Here is a 12,351-nt window from a genome sequence, read left to right as displayed (position 1 = left end):
CTCTGGAGACTTTCCAAAGCCCCCCTGGATGCATTCCTGTGTGCCCTGCCCTGGGTAACCCTGCTCTGGCAGGGGGTTGGACTGGATGATCTCTGGAGGTCCCTTCCAACCTTCAATGTACTGTGAGACTGTGATGAGGCCTCGCTCACTTGCTTGTTGGTCTCACTGTGGCTTGCAAGAGCTGCTTCTTCTCCTCCTGCCCTGTGGTTACTACACAGCATCACAGAGGGGGAAAACAAAGAGAAAAGAAAGTAAAAACTGCAGACCAATAATCCTGCAGCTAAAAGAAGCTACCAAGGAGAGATGTTTGCTGATTTTGGGGGTGGGGTTTTTTTGAGCCTTAAGTTTAAGGGCAAAGGTTTTTGTCTGTGTTTTTCTTTCTTTCCATCTGAAGAGTTGAGAATAGCTGGAAGAGGAGGTCAATATTCCTTCTCTTATGAAAGACTACAGGCATGTGGCCTTTGCCAGCATAGCTGCTTTCCTGCCACTGTTGACAGTCAAGGGCAAAACTCGAGATGCTTTGTCAAAGGGAAATGCAGTGGGGAACATTTTCACCCCACTGTTTGTGTAGTTTTATTTCCAAAGGCAAAATGAAAAGAGTGTTTTGGCTTGGTTTGACCACAATGAAAACAAGAAATAAAACCACTTTGGGGCTGAATTTGCCATTGGATCCCTCTTGCCTGGGTAGCTGAAGCGCCTCAGACTCTGGCTTCTATTTCTTAGCCCAGATTCCTGGTGGTATAAAGTTGCTTGGGCAGTGATGCTCTAGTAAAAGAAGACAAGACAGTGGAGAGTCCAAAAAAATCATACAGAATACAGAATTAACCAGGTTGGAAAAGACCTTTGAGATCACCGAGTCCAGCCTATCACCCAACACCATCTAATCAACTAAACCATGGCAGTGCCACATCCAGTCTCTTCTTAAACACCTCCAGGGATGGTGACTCCACCACCTCCCTGGGCAGCACATTCCAATGACCAATCTCTTTCTTTGGAGAACTTTCTCCTCACCTGAGCCTAAATCTCCCCTGGCACAGCTTGAGACTGTGTCCTCTTGTTCTGGTGCTGCTTGTCTGGGAGAAGAGACCAACCCCCACCTGGCTACAACCTCCCTTCAGGTAGTTGTAGAGAGCAAGAAGGTCTCCCCTGAGCCTCCTCTTCTGCAGGCTAAGCAACCCCAGCTCCCTCAGCCTCTCCTCCCAGGGCTGTGCCCCAGACCCCTCCCCAGCTTTGTTGCCCTTCTCTGGACACCTTCCAGCAAGTCAATATCTTTGCTAAACTGAGGGGCCCAGAACTGGACACAGTTGACAGTGCAAACCAGGGTAAGGATGCTGCAGAAACGGATGGATAGATATTAGTCTTATACTGGGACAATATGAAGTGTTTATGTAGCTGTTTCATTGATTGAGTTATTTATTTAGTTATTTTTACTCCAGCCAAGAAGATGAAATGCTACAGTTCAGAAGTGTCAAACATACTGGTGCTGATTGCAAATGGAAATGCAGCTAACAAGCAAGCAGTGCTGCAGGTGTCTGTGCATGCAGAACACCAGCAGGCAGCTGTACCCCTGAATGATGTGCTTGGTCCTTAGCTCTGAGCCTTGTGGCTCTCTCTCTGTGCACTCTCCTGGAGTTCTGGGTGTGGCTTTATTGGCAGGTTTAGGGGGTTACATTTTTTTTTTTTTTTCTCATCTTTTTGTTTGTTTTCTGTGAAACTTCAGAAGCTGAATTGTTGAATGGCTCAGGTTGGAAGGGACCTCAGAGCTATCTCCTCCAACCTCCCCACCATGCCCAGGGACACCTCTCAGCTACACTCAGCTGCTCAGGGCCTCATCCAGCCTGGCCTGCAACACCCCCAGGCAGGAGGCAGCCACAGCCTCCCTGGGCAGCCTGTGCCAGAGTCTCAGCACCCTCCTGCTGAACAACTTCTTCCTCAGCTCCACTCTAACCCTCCTCTGCATCAGCCTCAAACCATTCCCCCTTGCCCTGTCTCTGGACACCCTCAGCAAAGTCTCTCTGCAGCCTTCCTGCAGGATCCCTTCAGGTCCTGGCAGGCAGCTCTGAGGTCCCCCTGGAGCCTTTTCTTCTCCAGGCTGCACAGCCCCAGCTCCCTCAGCCTGTGCTCACAGCAGAGCTGCTCCAGTCCTTGGTCATCTTTGTGGCCTCCTCTGGACTCTCTCCAACAGCTCTGTATCTGAATAGAAACTGTTTCTGTTGCTTCCAGATGACTGCCTGTAGGGCTGGGAGTCATTCAAGCTTGAATGGAGGGGATTGGGCTAACACGTGGCTGGTTTGAGATAATGTTTGTAGAGAATAAAGAGACCTCTCTAATTGTTCCTCTCTTATTGCATCTCTAAGTCTTCTGTTCTGCACCTCAGCCAAAGGTGTAGAGAGGTTGTGAAGTCTTTTTCTCTGGAGATTTTCCAATCCTGCCTGCATGTGTTCCTGTGTGACCTGCCCTGGGTGATGCTGCTCTGGCAGCAGGGTTGGACTGGATGATCTCTGCAGGTCCCTCCTAACCCCTAGCATTCTGTGATCCTCTGCAATCCACCTTCCCTGAAAATTCCCATGACTCCCTCTGCCATGTGGTAGGATGTTAGGAAGTTCTTCCCCATGAGGGTGCTGAGACACTGGCACAGGTTGCCCAGGAAGGCGGTGGAAGCCTCATGCCTGGAGGTGTTTGCAGCCAGGCTGGAGGTGGCTGTGAGCAACCTGCTGTAGTGTGAGGTGTCCCTGCCAATGGCAGGGGGTTGGAACTGGATGAGCCTTGAGGTCCCTTCCAACCATGACAATTGTGTGATTCTGTGTGGCTGTGAGCATTGCTTATGTCTGGCTGTCAGGCCCTCAACCTGCTCCTTCACTGAAGTAAAAAGGGTTTGGTTTAAAACTATTTTCATTCTAATCCTTGTGCCTTTATGGGAGAAACAGGGCAGGGAAAACCCAACCCTTCTTCAGTTAATGGGAGCTTTACATTTTCCAGGGTGAGAAAAGACCAAAAGAAGTGTCACAAATATCTGCACACAGAGCTGGTTTCTGGTTAACTCGGAGGTCATGTGTGTGGCTGCTGTGCGGGTCAGAGTCTGGAGCAGCAGGCACGTGGCCCTGCAGAGGACTTTCCTCACCCTCTCCCTGGGACGGCTGCCAACCACAGGGTAACGTGGCTTCACTGGGGAGGGGAAGGAGATATGACTTCTCTACCCTGGTGAGACCTCATCTTGAGTACTGCATTCAATTCTGGGCTCCCCTGTTGAGGAGGGGCAGGGATCTGCTGGAGCGGGTCCAGCAGAGGCTGCAAGGACGATTAGGGGACTGGAGCACTGCCTGGTGAGGAGAGGCTGAGGGACCTGGGGCTTTTCAGTCTGGAAAAGAGAAGATTGAGAGGGGATTTAATCAATGTTTATAAATATCTGAGGGCTGGGGGTCAGGAGGGAGGGGACAGGCTCTGGTCACTTGCTCCCTGTGGTAGGACAAGGAGCAATGGATGTAAGCTGCAGCACAGGAGGTTCCACCTCAACACAAGGGGGAACTTCTTTACTCTAAGGGTCACAGAGCAATGTGGTTGTGGAGTCTCCTTCTCTGGAGACTTTCAGGGCCTGTCTGGATGTATTCCTCTGTGACCTGAGCTAGATTGTATGGTCCTGCTCTGGCAGGGGGTTTGAACTCGATCTCTTTGGATCCCCTCCAACCCCTGACATCCTCTGATGACTTTCAGATGTAAAATGTCCTTTAACACCCTTGATGGGAAGGTCAATGCATGCTTAAGCTTGCTCTAAGGACCTGAATTTATTATCCTTCCTCTCTGCCACCTTCCCTTGCTCCAGCTGTGCCACTGTGCTGTGTGACTTAATCACACAGCCCTGCTTGCTGCTGAGTGTCTGTTGGTGGCTCTGCTGTGAACACTGAGGTTCTGGAATTTGAAACAAGCTCACTGGAGTGTGTTTAACCTGAAATCATCTAGAATGTGCCTTGCTTTGGGCTGGGCTTTTTCCTTTTTGTAGGAGCTTCCTCCTGCAACACTGTGTTTGTTCAGAGATAACTTGGTCTGTGTCAAGCTGGGCAAGAGCCTCAGCTCTTCCCCCTTGTGCCTTCCTGTCACTGTCCTCTGTTTGCTTTTAAAGCGCTCCCAGCCACAGCGCTATTGGTGCTTCCAGTGGGCGTACCTGGGCAGCGTGGACCCTTGCAGATGTGCACACCCCCACTTTGCCTTCCAAAGAGTTCATCTGGATTCTGACCTGCAAATGCCAAAGGTCTGTGGGCTGAGCTGCCTTCAGCAACCTGCTACACAGCGATTGGAGGGCAGAAAGTGCAGGGCATGCTCTTCCCATCAGAAACTCTTGCTTTTCTCTGTGAGGATATTGAGACAGCTGAAGTAGGGGTTCCTTGTGTGCCTGTCAGCACTGTGCTGGGTTAAGAGACTGTGAGTAACAGCTATTTAAACAGATATTTAAAGAAAATGGTGAAGGGGGGTTGGGGAGGGGGTGAGGGGACTTTGAAGGGTTTTTAGTAGAGACATGAAGTTACAATTAGAGGGTAGATCTACAAAGGTATTGTAGGTGGATCTAAGAATAGGACAAATTATCATTCTTAGGATGAAGCCTAATGGACTCTCCTACCAGAGCTTGAGAAGATGGCTTGCTAGTATTCACACTCTTCCCCCCCCCCCCCCCCTATTTTGTTTAGTCAGTAAATTATGCATAAAGGACAAAACAGAAATAATCACCCAGACATTCATGTCACTTTTATCTGACTAATTCTCAGCCATTGTCTTTTACAGTTGTTTTTGAAAGGGAGATGAATTAGTAGGGTTGGTATCTGTGCTGATAAAATATGAAGTAATGACTGTTCTCTTAATTTAAGTTGCATAGCCTCTTCCTGAACAGGAAAGGTTGCCAACAATCCTTGGTGAGCTCCTTAGGTGGAATCAGTATGTGGGAAAGTCAGGAGAATAAAGAAAGAGTGAGAATAACCCAAGAAAGCTGAGTTCATATTATCTATATCTGTTAAGTCCATAAAAATGGAGTCACTTTCAAGGAAAGGAAGAAAAAACCTAAATGGTTCTTTTTGTTTTGTTTTGTTTTCTCCAGAGTAGATGATTTCCTCTCAAAAAGCTGTTTATTTTTACTCCAAGTTTTATGAGCAAAAGTCCTGTTTATCAAGGGCATGTTAGAAGGGCAACAAAGCTGGTGAAGGGTCTGGAGCACAGTTCTTATGAGCAGTGGCTGAGGGAACTAGGTTTGCTTAGTCTGGAGAAGAGGAGGCTGTGGGGAGACCTTGTTGCTCTCTGCAGCTCCCTGAAAGGAGGTTGCAGTGAGGCTGGGGTTGGTCTCTTCTCCCTAGTCTCAGGTGATAGCATGAGTGGAAATGGCCTGAAATTGTGCCAGGGGAGGGTTAGGTTGGAGATTAGGAAAACATTTCTTTACTGAGAAAGTGTTCAGGGATTGGAAGAGGCTGCCCAGGGAGGAGGTGGAGTCCCCATCCCTGGAGGTGGTCAAGAAACTCGTGGACATGGCACTCTGGGACGTGTTTTGATGGCCATGGTGGTGGTAGGATGATGGATGGACTAGGTGATCTTAGAGGACTTTTCCAGCTGAATCAGTTCTCTGATTCTATGTTTCTCCAGGTGGGAATTACAGTTTGCACTGATGACTTTGAGTTTTGATTTGAAAGGTGATACAGAATGTAGTTGTCACCCAAAGATCATGGGATGGAATAAAGGTGTGCTGATCTTATACAAAGGTATTTAGTCTATGTGTAGAGAACAACAAATGACTCATGAATTGTTGTGAAACTCTTGCACAGGGCTCCATTTTGCAGCAATTAGTAAAAGAAATCACAGGGCCATCATAGGATGTTAGGGGTTGGAAGGGACCCTCAAAGATGATTGAGTCCAACCCCCCTGCCAGAGCAGGGCCATAGAATCTAGTGCAGGTCACACAGGAGCACATCCAGATGGGTCTGGAATGTCTCCAGAGAAGGAGGCTCCACAACCTCTCTGGGCAGCCTGCTCCATGGCAGTTAGACTGCAAAAATGAAAGAAAGACAGAGTACCCCCAAGCAGTTGTGTGATTCCCTCTCTCTGAAGCCCAATGCCCATTCGAAGGACAAGAGTGCTTTCTCATTCTGCTCTCAGAGTTGGATCCCTGGGATTTCATTCCTCAATAGGATTTTGATTGATTTTTATTTTAGTAGTTTTATCTTATTTCATAACATTGGTATTAGATCAGATACCTCAGAGCACTTAATCATTTTTAGCTCCTGGATCTTTGTATTTAATATTACACTTGCTGTCAAATAAGAATCTAAATAAGAATCACAATCAAGGTGAAGTCATTGATCAGATGCAGCAAACTGCAGCAATGACAGGCAACCAAAAAGCCCGATGCAGAAATCTTTGTCTCTAACATAGACAGCTATTGACTTCAGTGGGGTTTGGGGACAAGCCTCAGAGGGACACAAAACCCATCTATGCCTGCCAGACAGGTCAGCAGATGACCTGGAATATGATAGCCATCAATCCACTGCAATAACTCTGTGTCCTTACTAAAGAATGATGACTACTGGAAAGAGAAATGGGGGGATGCTGTGCAGTATTCATGTGGTGTAAAGCAGAGAATTCATGTGGTGTAAAGCAGATGTGTTGTATCAAAACCTACTGTCCTTCAAACACTCTTACCATCTACCTCCTGATCATGAACTACGGGACAATTAGCTGACCTTGCCTGCATGGACCCCATGAGATAAACATTGGAGGCTCCCAGTCCTGCCTCAGAGGCTGTATCCAGGATAGGAGACAGGTGACAGCAATGCCAATGCTTCACAGTTTCCCTTCTAGGGACTGAGGGAGCTGAGCATGGCTGAACAAATCCCTAACTCCAGTCAGTCATCTGTTCAGAGAGATTAAAAGGCTCTTTCCCTTACTTCAGCAGCTGTGTCATAGGGGAACAAAAAAATCCAGGCATTGAGTGGAGTGGGAAGGAGATTGACTGCATAGAAAGGACTACACTGACTACCGTGTGATCCTTTTATCTGGAAGGAGATATTCAGGGAGAGCTGGTTTCCAGCCCTTTCTCCAGCAGCTCTTTCCACAACTGGCATGGAATATTTGTGACTAAAGGCAGAGGCTGTGTCTTGGTTCTCTATGTTGCTTTGGTAATATCTGTAGGATCAAGACACCCATGGTGGTGCTGTAAATTGAACAGAGAAGCCTTTGGGGCAAACAAAATAAAAGTAGGTCTATTTTCCAAACACTGATGACAATATTGCTTACTGATCAAACTCATTTGTAACTTGGAGCAGTAAAGCTTGCTACCTTAGAGTGTTTTTAATTTATAATGATGTGCCTCTATTAGTGATGGCTGTAGTGATTCTCAACCTAGCTTGCCTTTCAAGATCTTTCACAGCATCCAGTGGTGGCAGACCTCTAAACCACCCTCCCTCATGTCTGCCTAGTCAGGTCCAGAAGGTCAATACCCTTCTGACCTGCAGAGGAGCACAGGTTACTACTAATACCCCAGCAGAACTGGCAGAGACAAGATCTTGGATCTCTGTCCCGCTGTGGAGGAGCTAAGCAGCAGTTCCCTGGAGAATAGGGAGTGTGGTCACATCACCTGTGGAGCTTTCAGCAGGGTGGCAACTCTTCAAGAGTGGCCAACTGGATGTGTTAATCCCAGCTAGCTCATCCACCTTAGCATCACTCCCAACTATCTGTCTAGGTGTTGCCCTCTGCCTCCTAGAAGCCTTGAAAAGCTCTCTGAGAACCAAGGTGGTGAAGTATTTCCTTTTTCACCATGTTAGTTTATTTTTATCATCTATGGGACAATTAGGATGAATGAGTGGGAATGATAAATTTGGTGACAATGAGGAGGTGTGAGCAATCTATGTGGAGACAGCACAGAAATAGGATGTCTCCAGTACCTCCCAGGGGAGTCTGAACATTAGCTAAATGAAAACTTCTCTCTTGGAAGAGCTCTACTGGAATTTATATATATATCTAAATATATTTTAAAATGTATAATTCTATGTGGTGGGAAAGGAAAAATGGTGGCTGTGCAAGATCTCAAGTCTGGTGGGGAAAAGGAAAATGCTCTCATCATAAACTAAATGCTAGCAAATTAAATCAGGTAACTAGCATCATGCTGGCCATTTGGCTGGCTGATCAAGAGGTTTGGGTTAATTTGCATTAATAAGGCTGTGCTGGTTAGGGGGTTGTAGTTCAATACCAACTGTTGCCCTTCCCATATGTGTCCATGAAGCTCTTCTGGATGCTGTTCAGGGGGTGGGATAAAAATTGGATCAAACCCCTGCTCTCCATTTCATAGATTCATAAAATGGTTCAGGTTGGAAGGGACCTTAAAGATCATCCAGTTCCAAACCCCCTGCCATGGGCAGGGACCCCTCCCACCAGCCCAGGTTGCTCAAGGCCTCATCCAGCCTGGCTTTGAACACCTCCATGGAAGGAGCCTCTACAATCTCCCTGCTCAACCTGTTCCAGTGTCTCCCCACCCTCACTGTAAAGAATTTCTTCCTAATCTCCAGTTTGTTATCCACATTCAGGAAAATATCTAAAAACCTTTATATATATATATATACACACACACACTTTTATGTGTAAAAATATATAAAATAAAAATAATATTTTTTGTTGTTCTCCTCTCAGGCCAAAATTGTAGGAAGGAGAAGAGTTGTTTGTGCAAAACCAGGGTGTTTTGTAGCACTGTCTTCTAGTTATGGAGGATGTGTACTTGAAAAGGTTTCTTTCTCAAGCAGAGAGAAAATCCTATTTTCTCTGTTGGCTCTGTGCTGCATGTTATGTACTCATCTGTCCAACTTCAGCCTACCACTGAGAGTTTTCCTGTTGCAAGCAAAACTCTTGGGGCTGCTAAGGCAGAGAATATTGTAGGGTTTAACTACAAAGTGCCTTAAACTGGGACAACTACCATGCACCTCAGTGAGCCCCTTGACTGCCTTCTGCAACAGAATGCAGCAGGCAGCACTGCCCAAGTCCTGCCCTAAAGTACAGAGCAGGTGTCATAAATGTTCTTTGTTGCTAGGTTTGTAAAGCCAAATGCAGAAATGCTGTCTTCAACACCCTGCTGTCTGTGGGCATTACAGCCACAGGGAGGGTTTTCTCATCAAGATCAATGAGCTTGCAAATTTTGCAGTTAGCTTTGGATTTTCTTGTTACAGACTGGGACCTGTCATGTTTGCAGCTTGGCTTTGGCTCCTCTCCTTGCCCAGCACCAGCAGAGCTAACCCAAGCTAAGCCACCAGGATTTTCAGTGTAGCTAGGAGGAAGTATTAATTCAAGACCTAGGTCTTGAGAGCTGCATTTCTGACAGAGCTTTTGCCTGCCCTCTGTAGCCTGCCTGCTCTGCCCTTGTGCATGAGCTCAGCTCTACACCAACACCCCCTCATATCCTGAAGGCAGAAAAGCTGAAAGAAGCTGAACGTTGCACAGCCTGGGAACAACTTCAGCCTAGCTGTGCACCTGCTATTTATAGGAGTGCAGGCTGCAGAAACAATAATGCTGCCTCTGGCTTTGAGGGCTCAAAACTGTGAATGACACTTCAGAGTTTGTAACTGCCGTCAGGTCTGATGGGAGAACTTAGAAGCTGCTGATAGAGCTTAAAAATAAGGGAATAGCATTGCATCTGTAGGGGGGGGAAGAAAAGCCTTTGGGGGTTGCAGCAATATGTTGCCTTGGAAAGACTTGAAGCAATCAGCTTTACCATTCTGTTCAAACCCTTCACTTCTAAAAGGCTTTAAATCGAGCCAGGTTTGGGTCTTGAAGGAGGCAGCTGTAGGGGCTGCTCACCAGCCACCCGTGGATAGGCATGCTGCATGCTGCACAGGCTAAACTGTGCCATTTTTCTTTTGAAGGTGGAAGTGAATGACCTGAGGATGGATCCTTCTTCTCCTGTGCTACCAGCAAGCATCTTAGAACAGACTGCCCTGCGCCTAGGATGCAGCCCCACAGACGAGAAACTTGCTTCTCACTTAGACGCAGAGGATGAGTTAAAGCATCTTCGTCAATGTTTCTACATCCCCAAAGTCAAGGATCTGCCTCCAAGTGAGAATTATAATTATGGTGATGGGGGAGGGATGGAGGGGGAATGGTGGAAGCTTTGCATCTTCTGCTTGTGTTTATCACAGATCTTTGGAAATCATTGTCACTTCTGAGGTAATTGAGCAGTTGCAGTCATATCTGAGCACAGTGTGTCCCTGCTGCTGCTAAATCAATCCATCAGCTTATTCCAGCTCCAGAAGCTTTGTGTTCATGTTCCCATCCTGAATGACATGTGAGGATACAGGACTGAGATGGTGTTTATGCTGTCAGTCAGCTGCTTGGAACAATGTAGGGACTGATTGAAAATTATAGGCAGAAGCATTTCTATCTGATGGTTTGAAACAACAATGCCACTGACAATAGTTACAGAATCATAGAATGGTCAAGGTCAGAAGGGACCTCCCAAGCTCATCCAGTCCGACCTCCCCGCAGCCAGCAGGGACATCCTCAACTACATGAGGCTGCCCAGGGCCTCTTTGAGTCTTACCTTGAATATCCACAGGGATGGGGCCTCAACCACCTCCCTGGACACCCTGTTCCAGTCTTCCACCACCCTCATAGTGAAGAACTTCTTCCTAACATCCAATCTAAATCTGCTCTGATCTAGTTTGAAGCCATTGTCCCTCATCCTGTCCCTGCAGACCTTTATGAACAGTCTCTTCCCATTCTTCTTGTAGCCCCCTTCAGGTACTGGCAGGCTGCTGTTAGGTCTCCCTGGAGCCTTTTGTTCTCCAGCTCCCTCATCCTGTCCTCATAGTGGAGATACTCCAGCCCTCTGATCATTTTCATGATGCTCCTCTGGAGCCTCTCCACCAGGTCCATGTCCTTCCTATACTGAGGGCTCCAGACCTGCACACAGTACTCCAGATGAGGTCTCACCAGAAAGTGGCAGAATCCCCTCTCTGGCTCTGCTGGCAATGCTGCTTTGGACGCAGCCCAGGCTGTGATTGGCCTCTGGGCTGCAAGCTCACACTGCCTGCCCATGCCCAGCTTCTCATCCATCAGAGTACTTGCTTCCTTGGCATGATATGGTTTGGGATTATCCATCTAGTTGGAATGATTTTAGTTAATGAAAGAGATGGCACCCATATTGTGTTACATTTATGCTTAGTGCTGGTGGTAGAGATGATTTTTCTTCCTGAGTCCAAATGGAAGACTGTGCCTTAGAACAAATAACTGATCTGAGCAAATAATTCACCCTGAAACCTTTCATTTGAAGATCTTTCCTGATAACTTCATGTGGCTTCAGTGCAGCCATCCAGGATGGTTCTTGACATTGTTCTGCTTTGTTCCTGGGCTAGGAGGTTGTTTCAGAGAGCCCATGGCATGCCTGGGTGTGGGAGCAGGACTACCTTTGATTTATTTATTAAGAGAGGGGACCTGGTGTGCAGTCATGACAGCCATGAAAGCAGGAAGCATTGGCAAGCTGAGAAGGAAGCATTTGCTTTGTGTTATAGAAATCATAGATATAGTTACAAAGTCATAGAATTTTTTGGTTGAAAAAGACCTTGAAGATCATCAAGTCCAACCATTCCCTAACTCTACCAAGGCTGGTGCTAAACCATATCCCTCAGCACCACGTCCCTCTGCTTCTTTTCGACACCTCCAGGGATGGGAACTCAACCACCTCCCTGGGCTTCTTGTCCCAGTGGTTGAGAACCCTCCCAGCCCAGTCAGACTACAAAACATTTCCCTAATTCCCCTCCTCCCCCCTGCCTTGCTGCTGTGTATCTGGCCAAAATAATGCAGGAAACCTGGTGGAAACACCCAGTGATGGAGGAGGCATGCTCCTGGGCTCTTCTGCTTCCCAAGCCCTGGCTAGGCTTGTTTTCAGCTCACATGTCAAATACCTGAGGAGCAAAAGCTGTGCCTGCTCTGCAGGCCCTGGCCATCACCCATGAGAAGCTGAAGAAAAGGTCTGTTTAGAAGGTGAACCTTTTGAAGCTATCTGTGTCTCCAGTATCTTCCTGCTGAGCAATGATGAATGTTGGGGATGCAGTCTGCCCCTGTCCTTAGGACATGGGGATGCTAAATCTTAGTTCTCTGTGTCCTGCTGGTATTGGCTGATCTGTCCCCAGATTTAAATCCCTGAGTTCCTGCTAGTTACATTATTCAGAGCAGAACTGGACACTTCACAAGTGTTTGAACTTGGTGCTTCCTCCACATGGAGAAGGTGTTCTCAGCCTATCTGTCAGGAAGGAATTTATTATTTGTCTCCCCCTAGTCACTCAAGGAGGATTCCTAACCCCTCATCTGTCTGTACACAAAGGCACTTCAGTTGCCACT

The 12,351-nt window shown here is 47.2% G+C and overlaps 1 protein-coding gene across 1 annotated transcript in view; it reads left to right on the top strand.

The window, feature by feature from the left end:
• Window positions 1–5,690: 5,690 nt before the first annotated feature.
• The window catches only part of KYNU (kynureninase), a 79,270-nt gene continuing 72,609 nt past the window's right edge, over window positions 5,691–12,351 (top strand). Inside the window, exons 1-2 of the mRNA XM_009907695.2 lie at window positions 5,691–5,735; window positions 9,879–10,068. Of these exons, the coding sequence (XP_009905997.2) occupies window positions 9,900–10,068 (169 nt within the window). The 5' untranslated portion in view covers window positions 5,691–5,735; window positions 9,879–9,899. The remainder of the gene's footprint in view (window positions 5,736–9,878; window positions 10,069–12,351) is intronic.

This window comes from Dryobates pubescens, chromosome 2, assembly GCF_014839835.1.
Source record: "Dryobates pubescens isolate bDryPub1 chromosome 2, bDryPub1.pri, whole genome shotgun sequence".
Lineage (NCBI taxonomy): Eukaryota > Metazoa > Chordata > Aves > Piciformes > Picidae > Dryobates > Dryobates pubescens.
The sequence above is the reverse complement of the archived record's forward strand: the minus strand, read 5'-3'. Positions and strand labels throughout refer to the sequence as shown.